At 37.0% G+C, this 24,540-nt stretch overlaps 1 protein-coding gene and 1 pseudogene across 11 annotated transcripts in view; both read left to right on the plus strand.

Annotated features, from left to right (window-relative positions):
- The window catches only part of LOC148871483 (uncharacterized), a 31,244-nt gene extending 14,569 nt beyond the window's left edge, over positions 1-16,675 (plus strand). For 3 of the 11 annotated variants that reach the window (XM_088972711.1, XM_088972709.1, XM_088972713.1), the window contains exons 7-11: positions 10,953-11,054; positions 11,169-11,324; positions 15,735-15,854; positions 16,138-16,267; positions 16,342-16,675. In XM_088972711.1, coding sequence (XP_088828837.1) covers positions 10,953-11,054; positions 11,169-11,324; positions 15,735-15,854; positions 16,138-16,267; positions 16,342-16,466 — 633 coding nt within the window. In that variant the 3' untranslated portion in view covers positions 16,467-16,675. The remainder of the gene's footprint in view (positions 1-10,952; positions 11,055-11,168; positions 11,325-15,734; positions 15,855-16,137; positions 16,268-16,341) is intronic. The other 8 variants (XM_088972716.1, XM_088972718.1, XM_088972719.1 and 5 more) reach the window with 4 other exon arrangements.
- LOC148871485 (uncharacterized) lies at positions 15-3,279 on the plus strand (annotated as a pseudogene).
- Positions 16,676-24,540: the final 7,865 nt, after the last annotated feature.

Consider the following 24,540-nt stretch of genomic DNA (forward strand, 5'->3'; position numbering starts at 1 on the left):
GATTTGCAGATATCATGGCTTGCTAGGAGAACTCATTTGCCCTATTGGGGGATGATGAGGGTGACGATGTCAATGCTCTCCTTGCCAACGTCGCCGCCAAGGTTGCTACTTCGTCGCCGGCAGAGAAGACGCAGCCTCAACAGAAGGCGTAGTAGGCTTTGTCAGCTCCTGCTGCTAAGTTCCCTTCGAAGCCTCTTCTGCTTGCTGAATCTGTGAGAGCGGAGAGAGGCAGGGGAGGAAGAAGCGGTCGAGGTGGTCGTGGGCTAGGAAGGGGTGGCTCGAGTGGGAGCGAAGCCGGGCAGTATGGGAATGGCCGTGCCAATGGTTACCAATGGAACTATGGTGGGGAATCTGATGGGAATGCTGCTGATGATGGCTGGCATGGCAGTGGTCGTGGCAGGGGAAGAGGTGGAGGGCGTGGCCAAGGAAGAGGGTTTAATGAAGATCATGGTTTTGGAAATGAAGGTCAGGCTGGTGCTAATGAAACCCAGGGTCAGACTGGCGGTGATGGTTGGGAAGAGGGGACTATATCTCAGGGAAAAACTTATGGAAATGAGAGTCGTCCTTTTAGAAATGACAATAGTGCGTTCAGGAATGAAAATCGGAATGGGAATGGCGAAAGAAGGGCTTATGGTGCTGGACATCGTGGCTTCAGGTGTGGAGAGGGCCGATTTGGTGATCGTGACGGGGCAAGGTATGGTAGGGGTGAGGCTTCGAATGGTTCAGAGAAGGAGGAACTTGGTGATGGGAAAGAGCAACTTGGAAACAATACTGATAACAACAACGATGGAGATGAATGGGATGTTCCTGTGACTACTGAATTACCAAAGGATGCAGAATCTGAACAGGGAAAGGTTGAACAAGGCACAAACTAGGATGCTTCTGACAAAAAGCCGGAAGAAGAGGATAAGGAAATGACCCTTGAAGAATATGAGAAAGTACTTTTTGAAAAGAGGAAGGCTCTGGAAGCATTTAAATATGAAGAAAGAAAAGTTACCCTTGACAAAGACTTTGAGTTGATGCAACTTGTTGAGAAAAAGGACACCCTTTACATTAAGCTTAAAGCTGGGATGGACAAACTTAAGAAGAAGGATAGCCTTGACAAGGAGGAGAAAGTTCATAAGTCGCTGAGCATAAACGAATTCCTGAAGCCGGCGGAGGGTGAGAGGTATGCACGAGGAGGACGTGGTGGATTCAGGGGAGGATTTTTGGGGCACCCAGGTAGCAACACTGCTCCTGCACCTTGGCATCGAGGACCCTGATTAGTTTCCTCTTTTGGGGGGAGGTGTCAAGGCATGAATTTTGTTAGGAAATAATATTAGTTTTTTCCTCTTTTTTCGTCTTTCCCCCTTAAACAAGTACTAGTTTTGCCTTTTTGGTCTCGGTGGATCAGATTCTCTAGCCTCTAGTTTTTATCTAGCTAAGATCTTGGATATATTTCAGTGAGATCTAATATTATCTTATCTTAGTACTATTGTCGATTATCAAAAAAAAAAAAACACTTGTTGAGGAGGCTTGGAGCGGTGGCTCTCCTTAATGCAATTGTGGAAGCCATTGGAGATGGCTAATTTCGGGTATCCAATTGAAACAGATGCAAAAAGAGAGAGAGTATTACTAAAATGCAATGGACGTTCGGGACTCACACACTTCAATTTTGTAATCTCTTCTTCTTTTTGATCAAGGAAGGCTGATGATGAGAAGATTACTAAATGGAAGGATTGTTGATGGGATGTGCGGTAGCAATTGGCTCTGGACCAATGATGTGCTGATCTGGATGATGGGGAGATGCCATTGAAGACAAGAATTGGCCCATCGTCCCCGACATCTTCAGAGTTTTGTTTTAAGTTTTTACTTTCAATAAGGTGTCAAAAGTTTCATTTTGAAAATTTAAAGAAGAATGATGGGCAAAATAGTCTTTTTAATCTTTCCGTTAACGGACACTTATGGTAAGGAAGATTTAGTCAATTGTAAGAAACAGTAGGGGTATAGTTAGTCAATTTCCTAAACCTCAGGGGTAGTTTAAGAAAAATTCCCTTTTATATATCTCGAGAAAAGCGGTAGGATACCATGGATAGCTTTCCAAGGAGAAGCCAAAGTAGCCCTAGAAGATAAGCCAATGTTATCTGTTATCCATCAATCCATGAATGCTCACCAGCCTTATGCCACAATTTGTCCTTGTCAAGAGGCAATCTCCACAACCACTTACCAACCATGAATTAATGATGGTCTGAGAAAGAAAGAAAGAAAGAAAGAAAGAAGAGCTGATTAAGGTCATAGCAATTAGGGTGATGCAATGGCTGAAAACTTCGGAGTTGTTTGCTTATGTTTCCACGAGTATGCTGCTGAACAACTGGAAGGAAGTGGCATCCTTTGTGCCGACTCAATTAGTGGTGTGTCCTTTGTGGTCACTTTCAGCCTCGGGGTTTATGAAGTTTGTTGAAATAGCTTAGTTTATTCTAGTTAATTTGTTCAGTTTATTTTCTCTTGTTCTATTTAGAATAACTTAGTTTTTTATTCTGTTTATGTACTTTAAGTGCCATAGGGGCATAAGAGTCTTTTCCCCATCTTTTAAGTGTGCCGTAGTTTTTTGTTCTGTTGAAATAGCTCAGTTTATTCTGGATAATTTGTTCGCCTCCAGCCTCGAGCATTTTTTGTTCTTCATCTTGCTGTTTTTCCAGACTGAGGTCAGAAAAGATAACCTACGACTGATACAATTTTTTTTTTTTTACTTCCTTTTCTTGGTCATGTTTCAAGAAAAAATCATATGAGTCGAGACTGCTGAATGCTGCTAGAGTCGTTGTGAGTTCAAACCAAGGTTCAAAGTACCGATATGTATCGTATCGGGAGCTTCCCGATACACCCCTACAGAGGGTGTATCAGGGTTTTGATTGGTTCAGGGGGTGGGTGGACCTTAAACCGGTTCAAACCTCTTTTCTGTGGATCATGTGATCCTATACCTGAGAATGAAACACCTGTAGGTCTCGTATGACCTGATTTTACCCTTTTTGGTGCAATGACACTATTGTATGGTCTCTCCTAATAGCTGGTGGGTTTGGTTGATCTGGAAGAGTGGTGGACTGTGACTGTTAAACCTGTACAGCACTGAAATCAACCTAAAAAAATATTTTAAGGGACTTGGAGCTGGTTTGTGTTTAGACCACAGTTTTAAAATGCGAAGGCGTGACGCAAGGCGTTCCACTACCTAGAGGTGTGAGGCATAGTTTAGAACGCAAGAGGCATAAACCTCCTTAAGAGGAGGGGGTTAGGAGGAGGATGAAGAGGAACGGGGGATCTCATTTTTTCTTTATTTTTAGTAAAAATCTTTTATACTAAGAAGAATAAAGATGCGTAACATTAGTATAAAAGATCTTTATAGGATTTTTATTAAAAATAAAGAAAAAATGAGATCCACCCTTCCTCTTCATCCTCCTTCTAATCCCCCTCTTCTTAAGGAGGCTTATGCCTCATTGTGTTCAAGAGGCTTACGCCTCTTGCATTTTGAACTACACCTCACGCCTTGCGTCACGCCTTCGCGTTTTAAAACATATAAATGTTAAGCAATTGAACGTTCAAAAGTTGATTATTGAAGGAAGTAGGAATTTGTTGAATTAAAAAAAATATGAAAGAAAGTAGTTTCTTGAAGAGAGAAGGAAGGGAGAAGGAGAAGAAGAGAAGAGGAGAAGTTGAAAAGAAAAGAGAGCAATAATCTGGCCGCCCCCTTCACTTATTATTTATACTAAAATAATAGAACAATACAAAGACAACTATGCCCTTATAGGCGACAAAACATAAAACAGCATATAAAACATTCAAGAACATAATAAAATTTGCACTCACATAACTACTGTGGTCCCCACCTCCTATCTAACAACTAAAATAAAACATCTACTCAGAAAAACATCATAAAACTAGTTAATCTTCAACACTCCCCCTCAAGTTGGGAGTAAATGTCACACATTCCCAACTTGCGTAGATCATGTTCAAGCTTGTTCCTTGCCACCCCTTTAATGAGAACATCAACCAGCTGCAACTCTGAAGAGACATAAGGCAAACAAACTTCTCCGTTGTTACTCTTTTACTTATAAAGTGTCTATCAACTTCAATGTGTTTTGTCCTATCGTGCTGAATTGGATTGTGGGCAATATTGATTGCAGCCTGATTGTCAGAATATAACATCATAGGTTCCTCTGCTTTCACCTCAATCTCACTCAAAAGAGATCTAACCCAAAGAAGTTCTGAGACACCATGAGCCATGGATCTATACTCAGCCTCTGCACTTGACCTTGCCACAACCGCTTGCTTCTTACTCTTCTAGGAGATCAACTTTCCACCTACAAAGGTACACACTCCTAATGTAGACCTCTTGTCATCTAAGCATCCTGTCCAATCTGCATCTGTATAGGATTCTAGCTTCAGATTCTCATGATTTGAGAAAAGAATGCCTCTGCCAGGGTGCTTTTTCAGATATGCAAGTATTCTCTCAATAGCTTCTTAGTGCAGAACCCGAGGTGCATGCATGTACTGACTCACAACACTAACAACATAAGAAATATCTGGTCGTGTCATACACAAATACAACAGTTGACCCACCATTCTTTGATATCTCCCCACATCCTTTACCAATTCACCATCCACACCATTAATTATGTGATTTGGATCAATAGGAGTGTCTGCTGGTTTGTCCCCAACTTCCTAGTCTCTCGCAATAGGTCAAGTACATACTTTCTCTGTGAAATGAAGATCCCATGCTTGGACCTTGCAACTTCAATCCCTAAGAAGTATTTGAGCTCACCAAGATCTTTGATATCAAATTCTTGCTGCACTGATTTTTTGAGATCATCAATCTCCTCCAGATCATTTCCTGTCACTACTATATCATCCACATACACAATCAGAATTGACACCAAAGCATCTCTCCTCTTCACAAAGAGGGTGTGATCAAACTATGTCTGTGTGTATCCAAAACGGATGAGTTCCTCTGAACCTGTCAAACCAAGCCCTAGGTGACTGTTTCAGTCTATATTGAGATTTTCTAAGTCTGCACACCTTTCCCTTACCAACATTCTTATAAAAGCCTATTGGAATGTCCATATATACCTCATCTTGTAAATCACAATTGAGGAAGGCATTTTTGACATCAAATTGGAACAAAGGCCATGAATAGGTGACTGCTAGAGACAAAAGGATGCGAATTGAACTCATCTTAGCTACTGGTGCAAAGGTTTCCAGATAATCAACACCATAGGTATGAGTATACCCTTTTGCTACCAACCTTGCCTTGTATCTCTCTATCTTGCCATCAACCCTATACTTCACTGTAAATACCCATCTACATCCGACTGTCTCCTTGTTTGAGGGGAGATCAATTATATCCCAAGTTTTGTTTTTAACCAAAGCATCCATCTCATTTTGCATGGCTGTTTTCCACTCAGGTTTGAAGAGAGCCTCAGTAACATTCCTGGGTATAGACACAGAATCCAAGGAAGAAAGAAAAGCACGGTAGGAGGGTGATAAGGCACTGTAGGAAAGATGGTGTGAAATGCAATGGGCTGTACACTTTCTCTTCCCCTTACGAAGTGCAATGGGAAGATAAAGGTCAGTGGGATCAGCTGCAACAATGGTGTTAGGGACATAAACATTATTATCAAAAAACATAACAGGCTTAGGCTCAAGAGGAATACCTGGAACTGTATCTGCCGAATCTGGAGTTTTAGAAGGACTAACAGAAAGTGGTGTGGGTTGAGGATGTGTGGAGTCAACCATCATCTGTCGGCACTGATATTGTTGTGAGGCTGCCCATAGTGGCTTAGGTAATGAAACTGGAGGTGCAGGTGCTGGTTGAACTGATGGGTGAAGGTGGTGGCTGAACTGATGTTAGATGCTGGCTGAACTGATGGAGGCACCACAGAAACAAGAAGATGAACGAATTGTGAGTTCTTCTCTCCAAAACTCTCCCCCTGAGGAGAACCACTCGAGAAGAAGAATGTGGATTTAAAAAAGGTAACATCTGCAGTGACAAATTTGCTCCTTGACACTGGGTCATAACAGCAATACCCCTTTTGGTTATGAGAAAAACACATTTCTTGGCCTTAGGATCCAATTTTTAGCGATGAGGGCCAAGAATGTGAACAAAAGAAACACAATAAAAAACCCTTAGAGGTATATGGAATATCTCTCTATCTGGAAAAAGAAGGCTAAATGGCACCTTAAACCCCAAAGTCCATGATGGAACACAATTAATCACATGTACGGCTGTAAGAACTGCATCTCCCCAGAATTGCACAGGAACTGAAGCACACACCATAAGACTCCTTGCCACCTCCACAATGTGTTTGCTTTTCCTCTCAGCAACTCCATTCTGTTGCGGTGTATATGCACAACTGCTCTGATGAACTACACCATGTTCTAAGAGATACGTGGTTAGGTCCTTCTCAAAGTACTCTCTGGCATTATCTGATCTAAAAGCCTTAGTTCTCACTCCAAATTGTGTGAGAACCATCTGGTGGAATTGTCGTACTAAGTTAAGAACCTCATCACGTGATCTCATCAAATATATCCAAGAATATTGTGTTTAATCATCCACAAACGAGAGAAAGTAACGAAATCCTCCCATGGAAGGGATTTGATATGGCCCCTATACATCGGTGTGAATAATATTAAAAGAAGAAGTACTTCTTTTATTACTTGGTTTAAAAGACTGTCTACGATGCTTTCCTAACAGACAACTCTCACACTCCAAAGTAGATAATTGAACAAACTCAAACAACCTTGGGAAAAAACATTTCAAAGAACTAAAAGAAAGATGTCCCAAGCGATTGTGCCAAAGCATAATCTGGTTCACTGACTCTAATCCACTACTATTGCTGTTGCTAACATGATGGCCCTGATGTTTTGGAATCTCATCCAGAAGGTAGACTCCACCTCACGACCACTCCCAATCATCTTATTTGACTCCAGATCTTGCAAAACACAATTACCAGGAAGAAAGGTCACAGAACAATTCAAAATTTTTGTCAAAGAACTAACAGACAATAGGTTGGTATGAAGTTTAGGGACATGTAAAACAGAAGACAGAGTTATATCATTAGTCACTCTAACTGTCCCCTTCCCAGCAATGGGCATATGTGAACCATCTGTTGTAGAGACTCTGTCTCTACCAGAGCACAACTAACAGGAACCGAAAATGGTAGGGGCATTAGTGATGTGGGCGCCGGCAGCAACAACAGTAATTTAGTGCAACAGCAGCAGTAATTTAGTGTTCTCAGCACCAGCAATTTAGTGTTCTCATCCTATCTTATCTATTCAGTATTCTTACCTTATTTGCTTTCAGTAGCAGGGATTAGGAGTCTTATCTATTCAGTGTTCTTATCTTATCAGTTCAGTATGGATTAGTAGGGAGTCTTATCTTATCTTATCAGTTCAGTAGGATAGATTAAGGGAGTGTTATCTTATCTTATCTTATCAGTTCAGTAGGATAGATTGAGGGAGTGTTATCTTATCTTATCTTATCAGTTCAGTAGGATAAATTAGTAGGGAGTCTTCCTAATTAGCAAGGAGTCTTCCTAAAAGTAGGACTCTTATCTCTTGTAATCTCCTATTTAAGGAGTTGAGAATATTGAATAAAGGCATTGAAAGTTTCAGTCAAGAAAAAGAGCATGGAGAGTTAGGTGATCTCTTGGACAAATCACCATTAAGGCGCCAAGATAGGTTCATCAAGAGCGGGGAGGAACAAGGGAAAATATGAGGTTTTCCCCGTGGACCGACCCGTGACGAGATCCTATTCGCGGGCCTATAACAATTAGTCATATGCTTAGATGCTCCTGAGTCTATAATCCAGGGAGGTCCCTCCTTACCTGAAGTGGAAGCAAGATTTGCAGTTGCATATGAACTACCTGTATGTGCAAAGGAAGAGGTGTAGCTGGTTCCTGCATTTTGTTGTCCATCTGGAAGGATAGTGCTAAGTGAATATTTCTTACTCATAAGCTGTCTAAACCTCTCCAATTCTGTCCCCACTGCTGCTACTACAATGGATTCCCAATCAATTTGGGAAAGAGGGACCGAAGAGTCTCCTGTAGTGGCTACATTTGCATTTCCCTTATTGTTCCTTATTCGGACAGGCATAAGATTTGGATGAAGCTTCCAGCAAGTGTCTCTGGTATGCTTAGGCTTCTTGCAATAGTCACACACCAAGTCCTTATTTTCCCTTCTAGTCTCAATACTTCCCCTGTCTCCATTCGGCTTAGGTTTTGTTGTACCAACCATAGCTGACTGGTCAATTCCAAGCTGTCTCAGCATTACATTCCTCCTACTCTCCTCTCCAGAGACAAAGGCATAGGCTTTAGAGAGTATCACACCCTCCCTAGAAAGAATATGCTGCCTAGCAATGTCGAATTCAGGGTTCAGCCCTGCCAAGAACTCAAAAACCCTATTCCTCTCTACCAGTCTGTGATAGGTTGTTGCATCATTTACACTTTCCCATACCACAGTTTCTAAGTGATCTATTTCTTACCATAGGGTTTTCAGCATGGAGAAACACAACAAGAGGTTTTTCTCCCTGTTTCATACTTATCACCTGATTCGTTAACTGATAGGCTCTAGCTTCATTTTGTTTCTAAGAGTAGGTTTCAATCACTCCATCTCAAATCTCCATAGCAGTATTAACCCATAGGAATATTTTTGCAATATGAAGTAACATAGAATTATAGAACCAGGACATTACCATGTAATTCTCCTGCACCCATCGGGAAGAGTCTGTATTAGGTTTCTTCTCTTCCCTAGTGAGATACCCTAATTTTCCATGGGCGCCAATAGCCATCTTAGCTGATTGTGCCCACTCCAAATAATTTGTACCATCAGGTTTTACTATAGTAATGATCCCTGACCCAAAAATATCACTTCTACCTCTAACACCCAGTCCCACAGTACCGATATATTTCATTTTTTTTTATCAATAACACTTTCATTAATTCATCAGTAGAAAATTTACAAGTGGAAGACAAACACACTTATCTTCCAAAAGTCACAAAGAACTTCACGAAAGGAAAAAATACAAAGATACAAAGACACTACCATTCCAGCTTAGCCCAAAACAAAGAATCCCTTTCTGCCCCTTGTTTTGCTAAACTGCCAGCTAAGGAATTAGCTGATCTTTTAATCCAACATGTCTTAACTTCCATCTCTCGCACCAACCATTTGAATTTCCTCTTCTCATTATTATACTTCCATAAATCATTTTGATCTTTAGTCAGCCACCCTATCACCACTTCTGAATCCCCTTCAATTATAAGTTTCCTGATGTTCAATTCCTTAGCTTTTCGGGCTCCTTCCATAACTGCACATATCTCAGCTCTAAGGGAGTCATCCACTCCAATTGGGCCTGAGAGCATAGCAGAGATGACCCCATTATCATCTCTAAAAACACCCCCGATCCCCGATTGTCCCGGGTTTCCCCTACTGCATCCATCAAAGTTTAATTTCAAGAATCCACTAGGTGGGGGGGTCCAAGCCACACTCATTACTGACTTGGTCTGCGTGCAATTTGCAATTTCACCCCACTTCCTCAACATGTCATCCACAGTGTAATCTGTGAATATTTCCAAAGATTTCAGCCACTGTACCGCCCTAAAGTGTATGATAGCCCTCAGATCTACTGGCCCTCTCTGAGTTTCTGAGAATATCCTGGAGTGTACCGATATATTTCATCTTGGTGTTCCAACTCTCCATCTTACTTCAAATAGTTCAACAGTAAGAAAAAAATAGATTGGAGACCTTCAAAAAATAATTTAATATCACACACACAAAAACCAACCCTTTCGGAAGAAGAAAACCCTACCTGGAGGGAAATCTCTCTCCTCTCCACGCCTCCCAACAGAGAGAAAAGTGAATCGATCGCTCCGGGAGGCCTAGTAAATTTCAGAAACCAAACCGCCCTCTTCAGAAAATAAAAAGAAAACTAACAATACCTGGGCGCCCAATATCAGATAAAAAACAAAGAGTCCAACTTTTCTGGGACTCTTCCCCGTACTCCAGTTCTTCCTGATTTTGATGCCAAACAGTAGATCACCTTCCTGATGTCTAGATACCACCTAAAATTCCAAGAACTGGGCAATCTATAGCAAATCAATCAACCCTTTACTACTTCATGCAGTCGGCTGATCTTGGGCTGCATGAGAATGCTTCAAGAAACCCTAGCCGATGCTCTGATACCGAGTAGGAATTTTCTGAATAAAAAAAAATATGAAAGAAAGTAGTGTCTTGAAGAGAGAAGGAGAAGAAGAGAAGAGGTGAAGTTGAAAAGAAAAGAGAGCAATAATCTGGCCGCCCCCCTTCACTTATTATTTATACTAAAATAATAGAATAGTACAAAGACAACTATGCCCTTATAGGGCGACAAAACATAAAACAGCATATATAACACGCAAAAAATAATAAAATTTGGACTCACATAACTACTGTGGTCCGCACCTCCTATCTAACAACTAACATAAAACATATACTCAGAAAACATCATAAAACTAATTAATCTTCAACAAAGGAGACTCATGGCTAGTGCTAAATTGATTAAGGAGGGGTAATGGTTTCTGGATCTATGTTAATGAGAGGAGGGAGGTTAAGTGGTTATTGAGGGGAGTGGAATTTCAGGTTCATTGGGTGAAGAGAACTGCAAATGCCTTTGTTGATAACTTGGAAAAACAGGGGGTTGGTAGGGGTCAATTATTTTAGGCAGTATTATAATTTCTTTTTAGTTCTTTGGGGGAGAGTTAAGCCATTTTATCTCTCCCTAGAATTTAGTTTGTAATCTTGTTTTCTGTTATTGATAAAAAAAACTATCATTAATTTCCTCATTAGCATCTTTTATGTTTTTTTTTTGTCATTTTCTTTTTCAATAAGTCCTTTGGAAGCAAAGTTCAGATCTGATGCACCTTCTGTACTGCTTTTATATATGCCAATAGATAGAGTGGAGACATTATGAAGAGTGGTCTCCACCAGCACTGCATTTCAATGTTTCTCATACATCTTCATTGATTGCCTGTGGTGTGACAGTGGATAAGCTGGTACAGTTCTGGTCCATATCATTTGTGGTGCAAATTCTAAATTAGATTTCCTTGTGAAATAATTTGATTGAATCATTCCTTTTCATGTGAAACCATACACTGCTTTAATTTCAGGTTGGTGTTGATGTGGAGGAAAAACAACGGAAAATAAAGAATGATATATTATCTTTTGCTCGACGTTATTTCTCTTTGCATGAAGTTGAACACTTGCATGCTATTTTAGACCCAGAGATTCAAAGACAAGAGTTTATTAAGTTATGGACACTAAAGGTGAGTTCAGTCTCTTTTTCCAGTTAATAAAGTTTGTAGTGATTATATTTTTTAAGATTGCTTAATCCACCGGCTATGTGATGGAAAATACCATAAAACCATTTCAATCATAAGCAGTGATTTCTGAATCTGGAAGCTTCGGAGATTGTTTGCAGTTTTGATCTAGTAAAAAGATAGGGAGTGTTTTGATGACTTGATTGCTTAAAATCAATCAATGAATGAAAAACAGCAAAAAAAAAAAAAAAAAAAAAAGAAACTATATGAACGAAGAGAAGATTTAGAAAAAAAAAGAATGGAGAAGTAGCAAAAAGTTATAATATGGATTACAATGGCCACTATGCCCCTTGGGCATCCAATCTCAAAAAGAATAGCGAACATGGTAGTAATAAAGTAAAAAAACAACTGTAATGGCAGTCAACAAACAGAATAAAATTTTGAGCAAAAGGTAAAGTATTACATTGAATTCTTCAAATGATGTATTGATATACAAGTATAAGAGTAGAAAATTTATTAAAACAGTAAATAAGGCAAAAACAACAAAGGAAAGGAAAAGGATGAGAAGTTATGGCACAAGGTTGTGGCGAGTATTCATGGCATATCAAGCAATGGATGGGATGTTGGATATCTTCGTAGAGCTACCTTGGCTGCCTCAAGGAAGGCCATCCATGATTTTCTTCCTACCTTCTTACATCATCAGGTATGACTTGGCCTCTGTTCAAAAACTCAGGTTTTGGGAGGATGTGTGGATTGGGGATACCACTTTGGGTATTAAATTCTATTCTCTTTTTGATATTTCCAGGTTTAAGGGTAGGCCCATTTCTCTGCAGGATTAAATTGGAATTTTGGCTTCATTAGGAGCCTTAGAGAATCTGAACTTTCTATGATGACTGATCTTTGGAGCTTGCTGAATTCAGTTTTCTTGTGTGAAGGTGGCTCGGATTCTAGAGTATGGGGTCCTAATTCTGATGGGGAGTTCTCTTGCAAGTCCTTTTGTCATCCTCTGGTTGCAGCTTCTTCCTCTTCTTTCCCAGTCATGGAAATTTGGTGTTTTCCCATTCCCCCTAAAATTAGTGCTTTCTGTTGGGAAGTGTTTCATGGAAACATTAATACCTTTGATCTACTTCAAAGGAAGAGACCAAATTGGTGTTTGTCTCCCAATTGGTGTGTTCTTTGCAAGTTGAATGGTGGGATTGTGATTCATCTTCTTATCTCTTGCCCGTTTACTAGCTTTCTTTGGGATTGGTTTACTTCTCTCTTTGGATGCAGTTGGTCTTCTCCTGATAGGTTGGAGGGTTTGTTTAGCCCTACTAGCATTAGCTGTACAAAAAAGAGGGGTAGGACTGTGGGAGGAAAGAAATGCAAGAATATTTGAAGAGAAAGAACGAAGCAAGGAAGCCTTGGTTGAAACTGTAACATTGAGAGTCATATTGCGCAAAAAGTTTGAAGCTATTTTTGGATTTCAAGATTGAAGATTTCTTCAGAGCTTGGGGTATCATTGCTGCATCCTCAACTACAAGACAAAGATCTGTTGAGGTTTGGTCTCCCCCAATAAATGGTTGGAAGAATCTGAGTTTTGATGGGAGCTGTTTGGGTAACCCAGACCCCTCAGGTATTGGGTGAGCCATTAGGGATGAAGAGGGTAACATAATTGCTTTATAATCTGGCCCTGTGGAGCAGGGTGATGTGGCAAGATCAGAGTTTTTGGCTGCAGTTTTTGGGGTTGAGAAGGCAAAAGAACTGGGTATTAATAGGCTGATTATTGAGGGAAATTCTAAAACTGTGGTTAAGTGGCTGGTTAAAAGGGAGGGGGTGGCATGGCATTTGAGGAATGAATTCAGAAAATTCAAATGGCTGTCATAGTACATGTTAATCTGAGTGAAATGGGTGAGGAGGACTACTAATAGCTTAGCCAAGCAAGGGGTACATAGAACACATGTTTTGGGCTCAAATGTAGTACTGATTTGGAAAAGCTTCTATAGCTAGTTCTTTTCACAACTTCTTGTTGTAATCATGTTTTCTCATAATTAATGAAATCTTTTCTGTGTTGCTGATAGAAAAAAAAAGAAGGTAAGACAGGTTAACTTTGATCAAGTTTAGTTTGGCTAATGCTGCTAATCTACCTGTGTATTACCCATCTATGTTCAATATGCCTAAAGCAGTTGTGAAAGGAATGGAGAAATTGATGAGACTTCCTTTGGGAACCTAGAGGAGGGAAACCGAAAAAAGGATGGAGGTTTGGGAGAATAACTAGCCTCTGAACTATCTGGCTTTGCAATACTCCCCATGAGATAGCCAAGCTTTCCGTATCCACCAATGTCAATGCACATAGATGATGCCAATTCCAAATAATCAGTGCCATCAAATCAAAAAATGTTACAAATCCATTCTAGGTATCTCCATGCTACCCAGCTCTAGTCCAGTACTCCAGTCTCCACACCCTGCTTCACCTCACTTCTAGAAAGTTCAACAAATCTCAAACAACTTCAGACAATGTCAATGCACATATTCAAGAAGATTCAATCTGAGTAAGACCTCCTTAAGGTGACTAGTTATAAGATTATTTCCTAGGCATCTGCAACAAAGGACTTATTTGTTGCCTTTAAGAATTATGTGCTCTGTTGAGTGGTGGAATGGTTGATTTAGTTCTTGTCCTGTTGGAGGCGCTAGCTGCCTGTGCCTTACCTGGGGCCTGAAAGGAATAATGGAATATCAAGAATAGGTTCAATCTGAGTAAGACCTCCTTAAGGTGACTAGTTATAAGATTAGTTCCTAGGCATCTGCAACAAAGGACTTACTTGTTGCCTTTAAGAACTATGTGCTCTGTTGAGCGGTGGAATGGTTGATTTAGTTATTGTCCTGTTGGAGGCGCTAGCTGCTTGTGCCTTAACTGGGGCCTGTTGTAATCTGTTTCTTTATATTTAATAAAATTACTTCACCTTAAAAAGAAAAGCAAAAAGGATAAACTTGGGACACTCAATCCAGATGCCTCCATATCTTACAAAAACAAATTGCCCTTGCCAGAGATATGTAAAGAATCAGATTATGTCCAAGAGCTACATAACAGGTCCCAGAAATCTTCTAAAAAGTAGTCAATCAAGTTGGTATTGATTAGCCACTTCAAATCCTCGTACAATCTGCTGATCCTAGTATTGCATGACTTTCATCATGAGAGCACCGAATATGACTTCACTACTAACTTGTCTTATTTAATCAAGAGGATAATATAAAACAGATTAGCCAAACATGTGTAATGTGGTCTGGTAGGGTAAGGCTGCCTGAACCTCTGAAAGTGGTGGTTGACTGTGCAACCACCTAGTGAGCTGGTTTCCCCTCTATGCTATGAAGACTGGATTGACTGGGGTTGCCCCAGTGTTGGAGCTGGTAGTGGAACCTCAAAGGAGGGAAGAAGCGGGGGGGGGGGGGGGAATTAGAGACTGAAGGCCGAGGCTGGGAGGTTCTGCTATTTGTGAAGCTGAATGAAGTGTCTTCTACCTGTTTTGGGGATCTGTTCCCCTTTTATAGCCATTTTGTGGCTACTAAGCCTGAGCTCTTATGAAACTCCGATTTTCTTGTTTCCTTGTTTCTTTTGTCTTTTCCTTTAAATGTCTTTTAGTCTCTTTTTCATTAAATGCATGGTGTGTACATTTCTTTGAAAATCATATTCTTTTGGCAAGGCAAATTTTCTCATTAGACGATGGCGTGCTAATCAGTATTAGTTGACACGTCTGGGGGATGCAGTACTATGAAATGTATTTTTCCCGGTCCTGTGTGTATCCACTTACGTGCCCTGACAGGGGAGGGGATGCGAACTTGATTCACTTTGGTGCATGAGATTTGGTTCTTCGCACCTAGGTCTGCTCTAACTGGCTCGATTTATCCAGTTTGCACAGTAGTTGACACTTGTGGGTGGTGTTATGTATGACAATGCTCTTACACCATGTAGTTGGGATAAGGCTTGGTGATGATTGTGAGGATAGTATAGAACAGACATGAAATATGAAGATTTAAACAAGTAGAACCAGTAGAAGAGAGGTAGAGAGAGAAGAGAAATGAATGAGAAGGTGAAACTTCCTTGGGTGCATGTATTATTGCTTATATGGATGTGTAACAAGTTATGGTGAAAGGACTAGAATACTCCTAAGTAGGTGGAAACAAAATGGTGCAGTAAGAAGAAAACAAATAAAGCCTGCTAAGGGCCCAATTACTCAATTGGCCCACTTCTCAATAATTTAGATTCTAGAATTCTTTTAGGAACTCTGATATGAAGTAGAAGCCAAAGAACATTTTCATATGGTTGAATGACATGATTTCAATCAGTAAGATTGCTAATATGTACATTTCCTCAAAGAGGTGCCAATTTTCTAATTTCTACTTTCAAGACTGCTTTACAAAGTTGTGTTTCACTGCCAGGAGGCTTATGTAAAAGCACTGGGGAGGGGCTTCTCGGCTGCACCTTTCAAGACATTTACCATCCGCTTCAGGGCTACTAGGAGCGATGGCTTGCAAGTTCCTACAGATCTAATTTCTGAGGTAGGCCGATCTCTCCTTGTAAAAGAGAATACATGACAAGATTCTACAATATTAGGTTGATCAATGGCTTGGTTCATTATTTGGATCTGATTTGATTTTCTAGTACATATTTAAAATGGGAAATCTGTTATATAATTGGAAAAATCTGGATCCACTCTGATCTTAAAATAAAAGGCCCAATCATCCAACAATATTTCTTTTTGCACGGGTTAGCTTTATCTTTATAAATTGGTGCTTTAATTTGTCAGTCTCTATATTCCTACCATCTCTATTATAATTTCAGGCATCTGAAATACTTGTAGAAGCATTTGATGATCCCAAGAGCCTTTCAAACAATTGGCAATTTGGACTCTTGGAACTGGCCAATTCCCATTATGCTGCCATTTGCATGGAAAAAGAAAACATTCTTGAAGGTGGGATCTTCATTTTTGTCTATCAAATGTGTTCAAAATGCATAGATTTTCAAGTTATATTTTGATTACTGCAGGAAAAGGGAATGACTTTATGAAATTGAAAGTGTGGAAGACTCTTCCATTTGTCGAGGATGAATATGTTTCTGGAACTAATGCAGTGAAAATAATCTGTGGGTTGTCCCAGTGCTTGCATCTTTAGGCACTTGGCTATGTTTTCTCTTCTAACCGGAAGTCCAAAGATTGGATCCCATTTTATTGTTTCTGTAGGAAATATTTCGAAAGGTGTTTTTCTCAGTAGGTTGTCAAGATCATAAATATTGAATACTATCACCAGAGATCTTGTAAAATCTGTACATTACAGGCTTATTAGCAAGGTTCAAAGTCTCAGAAGTGCAATTTTAAGAGACATATATGCTTTGGATATGCATAGATACACTAAGAAAGTTCAAATAAATCCAAATTTTGCGTAGGAATTTGGATATATTTACCTGACCAAGTGAAATAGGCCGAAGTGTTGTTTCAAGGCCTAAGAGTGGATTGATTCATGAATGTGTAATATAAATTAAAATTTTTATATACAATATTTAATATAAATTAAAATGAAATATTTTTGTATATATAATTTGTAATATATGTATATATATATCATATATGTTTTATTATATATAATATATACTATGATATTTTATAATTAAACATATTATGTTATATATAAATCAAACTGTTTTGGCCACTTATTCATAGGTCCAATGGTCTGACCATCTGGTCCAAACCCTAGTCGGATGGTTTTGGGGTTCAAAACTAGACACCAAAACCATTTAACCATCTGGTTTGGTCAAGTTCTTGAGTTAACTGGTCTGATCGTCTAGTTTGGTCTGGTTTTCAAAATCATGACACACACATACACACACACATACTTAAGTGGGCATGTACTTTGTACGTGGCAGTGATGAGGATGATTAGGGGTGCAACTTGGGTGGGTTGGGCGGGCTTCAAAGAACTTATGTAAATATTTTTATGTATTCATCTTTTAATGGCTTTTTGACCCAATTTAAGAGTAAAATCATTTGAAAATATGTACAAATTTCATTTACAAATATACATTTACAAACTTTATACATATGCACATGTTCGTATAATTAGAAAAAAGGGTAAAATATAAAAAGCCTCCCCTAGGTTTTCTAACAATCATATAAACCTCGCCTATGTTTTGATTGAGACAAAAGCCTCCCTTATGGTTTTGAAAAAGTCTACAACTACCTCCCTTCCATTATGTTTTTAAACAAGAAATACTAATATTATGCATTTATTTTTAAAATACCACTTCTACCCTTAGTATTAATATTATTGGTTTAGGAAGAGATACGAGTACTCTCTCTCTCTCTCTCTCTCATAACTCGTATTCTTCCTGACATCTCCATTGGTGAGAGAAACACCAAGCTATAGAACCCAAATAATATGGAGGGTAAAACAGGTATTTCAAAAAATATATTTATTAATTTAGCATTTTCTGTCTAGGAAGATAATGGAAGGGAGGTAATTGCACATTTTTTAAAAACTATAGGGAAGGTTTTTGTTTTAAACAAAACATGTGGAGATTTTTATGATTTTCAAAAAAACTCGAGTGAGATTTTTATATTTTACCCTAGAAAAAAGATATTTTAGAAATATAATATGCATATGTATGCATTTTCTCAGGTGGGATCGGGTTGGGTCAGGCTTGAGTATTTTAGCCTAGGCCCAACCCAATGAACCCATAGCTTGAAAATTCAGGCCTAACCCATGCAAAAGCTCAAGTTGGGTCGAGTAGGGCTTGGGTTAAACCTGTCCAAGTTTCATCCCTAATGATAATAGTAAATAATGTGTTTTCAAAAATTGATATATATATATATATATATATATTCATCCCTAATGATGATAGTAAATAATGTGTTTTCAAAAATTGATATATATATATTTCTATGCCTATAACAATTATTCTTATTTGTCACACTTTTTGTTTAATATGATGAGTATATGATATTAGTTAAGGGCTCAGATGTTTTCTACATTTTTTTTTGTATTTTTATCTTTTTTAATCATTATTATCTAACTATGACATCAATGGTTAACACATTTTGTTGACTCACCACCAAATAGGAAAACAACTCAATTTTGGGTTGGTTTTAAATTTGTATTTTATTTGTATCATCAATAAAAACAATTGTTCTTTGTCACACTTATTTTTCTTTAATATGATTAATTAATATAGGATTCAATAAAAGAATGAGTTAATACCTAAATATAAGACTTAATAAGAGGGAATTGAATGAATAAAAATGTACTAGTTAAAATTACATTTTGTGACCTCACAATTAGAGAGAGACCAAATTAAAAAGTGATATTTTAGTCAAAAATAGAATTCAATAAATGTTATTAGAGCTAATTCCTTAAATATAAGAATGAGAGGGACTTGAATGAGTAGAAAAGTTGTAAAAATTACATTTATGCCCTTACAATTAGAGGCAGAAACTTGTGGTATTTTAGTCAAACAAAATTATCACTCTCATTCACACGTTTCATAGTAATTAATAAGTGTTCTTGTGCTTTGCATGTGACACTTTTTTATAATGATGATATTAGATAATATGTTTCTAAAGTTTATATAAATTTTGTATATTTTTATGTCTATAAAAATTATTCTTATTTGTCACACTTATTTTTGTTAATATGATAGATATACAATATTAGAGATGCGTCAAAATATATATTTTTTTATAATTTTTGTATATTTACTTTTGTGTATATTATCATCATTATTATTATTATTATTATTATTATTATTATTATTATTATTATTATTATTATTATTATTATTTAAAAAAGTTTGAATTGTTGACTCACCACCAAAATAAAACTACATTTTTGGGTTGGTTTGAAATTTGTATTTTATTTCTATCATCAATGAAAAAGTTATTCTTTATCACACTTATCTAATATGGTTAATTAATATAAGATGCAATGAAATGATGAGATTTGATACCCTAAATATAAGACTTAATGAGAGGGAATTGAATGACGAAAAATGTAGTAATTCAAATTACATTTTGTGATGTCAAAATCAGAGAGGGACCAAATCCATAAATAGGGCTATTTTTGTCAAAATAAGATTCAATGAATGTTAATGGGAATTAATATTTTAAATATAAGGCTTAATGCAACGGACTTGATTGAAGAGAAAAGTAGTTATTTAAACTATATTTCAATCCATATAAGTAGAGAGGGACCAAATTAAACGTTGGGGTATTTTACTCAAACAAAAGTATATATATATCTATATATACAAGAATATTTTTGAATTTTTTAGAGGACTAAATTTACCTCTCGTTATTTAAATTTATTGATAAAAATAAGGGCAAATATGGTAATCAGTTATTGATATTAAATGAATTGAAAAGAGGTAACTTTTAGATATTCAATGCATTCAATTCCCTTTCATTAAATCCAACATTTAATGTATTTTTAAGACATTTTTATTTCTTTTTGTCATTAAATTCTATTAATTAAATCCATGCATAATAAATTAATAATTTCAATAACATACAAACTTGTGCTTTTAAAATTTACCTGAAAAAGTTAATGTTTTCATCTAGGTGGTGGAAAGAAATTAAACCCTTTTGGATCAAATGGTTAATCCATGTTGCCATAATTAAATAAAAAAATAAAAAAATATAGAAATTAAAAAAAATGGGAGCATTTTTAACATCATATATTTGACACATGAAACAACAATAAATATGATAAATAAGAAATGTTTTTATTAATGATGGAAATGGAGTGTAAAATTTAAAACCAATTGGAAATAAAACTATTTTCCTATTCTCTCATTAAATCCTATATTTAAGATATATTTTTTTTATTATTAAATTCTATTGACTAAATCCACAAATTTAATTTTAATAGTATAAAAATAAATATTTAGAAAAGTAAGTTGAAAATAAAACAATTTTCTTCCCTCTTGGTGGTGGGTAAGCAATTTAACCATTTTAGGTCAAATAGGTTAATAAATAATGTCATAAATAAATAATAAAAAAATAAATAAAAATATATAATAAAAAAAAGAATTAGACATATCTCTAATATTGTATATTCATTATACTAAAAATAAGTATAGAATTTAAGAACTATTTTTATTAATGATGAAAATGGAATGCAAATTTAGAATCAACTTAGAAATAAAATGATGCCATAGTCAAATAATAAATTTTTAAAAATAGAAAATGCAAAGAATCACAAAAATAAAAAAATAGAGAAAATTTTGGGCACATATCTAATGTTATATATTTATAAAAAATAAAATATTGGGTATATGTCTAATATTATACATTCATTATATTGAACAAATATAAGTATTATACATAAGAAGTATAATATTTTGGGATTCTTCCAACAATTTCCTATGTGCTTTCTCCAAATTTTATGGGCAAGTGAACAACATGAAGGCTGAAATGCAAGCTCTTAGAGATGGTCTACAACTAGCTTGTTCCATGGGAATAACCAACCTACTTATTTACTCAAATAATCTCTCCTTGGTTAACATGGTTTAGGGTTCTTCACATTCGTGGTCATTTTGGTATGAGTTGTAGATAATCCCAGTCTTGTTACAACAAGTAAACTTCACCATTTCCCATTGCTACCGAAAAACAAACTTAGTGGCCGACATGCTGGTAAATGAGGGGTGTGGTGCAACTCATGACATGGTTTACTTCTCTCATCATAGTCTATCCCCGAGGGCTCGGGCAGCATTCCACAATGATCGTCTAGGGTTCTCTTATCTCTGGAGTATATAGTTCTTTTGTGTTCCTTGGATAGATTTATGAGTGTATAGAACACCTTGTATAGATTTTTAGAAGGATAAGATTTTTATATTCCCCTCCCCCATAGGAGTTCTTTTGTGCATATTAATAAAATTAAACAGTGGCCACCCCTCCACCAAGGATATTTAGGGCTAAAAAAAATTTAATGTCAACCTAAAAGTCAAACTATTTTCCTTTTTGGGTGGTAGGTTAGTCGTTTGGGTCAAAATGGATTAATTGATGATATGAAAGTTAAATAATAAATCTTGAAAAAATAAAAAAAGTATTAGTAATCAAAAGAATATATAAAAATTATATATTGATTATGTCAAACAAAAATTAAGTGTAATAAGTAAAAATTATTTATGTAATGTAGCTGAAATATATAATTCAAAACTAATCCAAAAACAAAACTATTTTCTTCTTTGGATGGTGGGTCAATGATCCAACTTTTCAAAGAAACTCATGATGTCATAATTGAATATATAAATATTTAAAAAGATAGAACACAAAAATGAAAAAAGTATAGAATTTTGTTGAAAACATTTGGGAACATTTCTAATGTTATATATTCATCATATTAAATAAAAATAATTGTTAAAATAAAAGTTATTTTTATTTGTGACAGAAATGAAATACATAAAATAATAATAATAATAATAATAGTTGTTATCATAATTTATATATATATATATATATATATATATATATATATATTGTTGTTGTTGATGTTATTAAATATATAATATATATTGTGGGCCAGGCTTGAGGAGTTGGGCCTAATCTTGGCACAAAATTTTGTGGGCTGGGCTGGACTGGGCCAAGAATGGGCCAAGAATGATCACCCGTACTCTCTGCTAATTTTCCATACTAATTAACTACCCTACTCTTTGCATGGTTAGGAAAGTAAAAAATGATAAAATTGGCCATATTCCCTTCTATATGCGTTTTTGAAGGAAAATCAAGAGAGGGATGACTGTAGGAAAGAGGAGGGGTGGCAATAGGAATGGTAACAGAGGAGAGTGTTAAGACTAAAGATGGAATATTAAAAGGTAGGAGCAATGTTTTCAACCCTTAGTCCAATGCTGGTTGGATTGGTAGACCAGTTACCTAGACAATTTATCAAGTCCATTTCACCCTTCTTAAACAGTGACTACTCTCTCCCCCACAAGTTTTAGATTCCAACAGTTTGCCCCTCTGTTAATATTCCATCAGTTAATTTAGAAAAAAACATTTTCATGTGGCTGTGTATTAAACAGTTCTAAATCCCCAAACTACCCTTCTCTTAATTTATGGGACCATTTTGCCATTTCTCTTATATATTTGTATAAACCTTATGTTTCTTCTTTCTCACTCAAAGTGGGTGAGAAACTGAGGGAAAGATAATATGCTTTGGTCCTGTCCATGTCATCCTCTTGTCCATATGAATTTCAAAAGGTAGAGAAAGTTTTGGTGGCTGAAAATTTGATGCACCATCTGGATGGTTGAGATTAATTTGCTAATCATAGGAGACTATATTGGTGGTTGAGATTTGAGAGACAAAGAAGGAAAGTTGGATATCTACACTATTATAAAGCGGATACTTGTCTGTCAAAAAAATTAATTTGATTATATAATGTCAACTTATTGCTTTATCCTTGCACATGTGCATAGTATGTGTTCATACACTAGTGAGTAGTGACTAAACTGATGTAGAAATCAATGCATAGTCTTCTTTGGTGCCCATTTGGGAGGGTTTTCACATAGTGGTGTATGGCACTACATGAGCTGAGAAACCTGGGATACAATAAAGCTGTTTTTGACAAAAATCTAGAAAGCTTAAAGTAGGCTTAAATGAGCCACATAATCGACTCTGGTGAGCTATCTCAAGTAGCTTCTCTGAAGCAGTTCACTCAATGTACTCAATCAGTACAGAAGCCACCCAAATGGGCTCTTGGTGTAGAGAGAACCAGAGGTAGTGATGCCTGATTTTGGTTAGTTGAAGTGGTCATATTTTCACTTTGATGTCCTAGGTATATATTTCTCACAATTATAGCTCATATCTCTAGAAGAGAGGTTTTTACAAGCTGAAGAATGTTTCATTACAAAACAATCTTGAAAGATCAGGATCCCCATGGGAAGGCCAGAGATTATTGATGTTAAAAGCCATAGTAGAGCAGTAAGGAGCAATGTTTTAAAAACCAACTTGGAAACAGAACTGCTGTGGCCACTGATTCCCAGGTCAGCAGTTCGACTGTCTGGGTTGAACGGTTCAGGTGGTTTGATTAGATTGGAATATTAAGGCAAATATTCATTACTCTTTTAGTCTTTTATGAGAAAAGAGATCGAGACATATGTGGTTGGTTGAGAAAGAAAGAAGAAAGAAAGAAAGAAAGAAAGAAAGAAAGGAAAGAAATAAAGGAAGGAGAGAGAAAAAAAGAATGAAGGAGAAAAAGAAATGAAATGAAGGAAAGAGGGAGAAGGAGGAAAAGAGGAGGATCCAACGTTCATTGGTGATGACAACAGCGATGATAGCAGCAACTGAAACGCAGTGGCAACCATTCGTATCTGTCTCTGATCTCAGATCTGAGATTTGATCTCTCCGCTCCAATCTTGCTTTCCTGTAATTTTTCTCAATCTCTCTCTCTCTGGAATCTCAGTGATCCCAGATCTGAGATCATTCTTGTCTCTGTCCCTCCCCATCTCTCAATCTCCTCTGCTTCCTTATTAAACCAAAACCACTATTTGAGTCGAACAGGTTGATGATTCAACCATCTGGGTCAACAACGATTCAAAATGACATCTATGAGAATATTCCGAATTTGTTTGTAAACCTGATTAAGCATTGGCAAGTGCTGACTAGTGCAAGTCTTTTCTCTAAAGCGGTGCTCACTTATCTTTAGACGATTCAGCCTGATTATTTATGGTGCCTTGCTTATTGATAGTCATATAGATTATGATGTTATAGGCTTATAGCTAAAAACTTGTTCAAATTTGAAACCATGTGGCTCCGGCACCATGATTATAATAAGGGGGTAGTTGAATTGGCTTGGCATAGGGCGGAAGAGAAGATGGTTCAAACTAGAGGCAACCCTTTGAATGGGTCAGATGGGTCAATAGTTCTACCGGGTAGACAGTTACAGTTAATTGACCATGTTAACAGTTTTTTGTAATATAATAAATAGTCCGGCGAATGAGGGCTTGGATCTGCTACCCACGAGCTCTTTACACATCCGGATTACAACTGTGTATTGGGAATATCTTGTCATTCACGGGGAGATGTTCCCGATACATAGAAGTGGCGTTCAATGGGTAGGGGGATGTGGGAACAATTTGTGGTTAGCAGATCCAGGGAAGGATTAGTTGAACACAATACTTTAATTTCTCACTGTGGGCCCCATATACTTTCCCAGCCCACCGAACAGCTACAGCGTTCAGCTAATCCAAATTCAATCCGAA

This window comes from Nelumbo lutea, chromosome 2 (assembly GCF_056320005.1).
Source record: "Nelumbo lutea isolate HS-2025 chromosome 2, American lotus-T2T, whole genome shotgun sequence".
NCBI lineage: Eukaryota > Viridiplantae > Streptophyta > Magnoliopsida > Proteales > Nelumbonaceae > Nelumbo > Nelumbo lutea.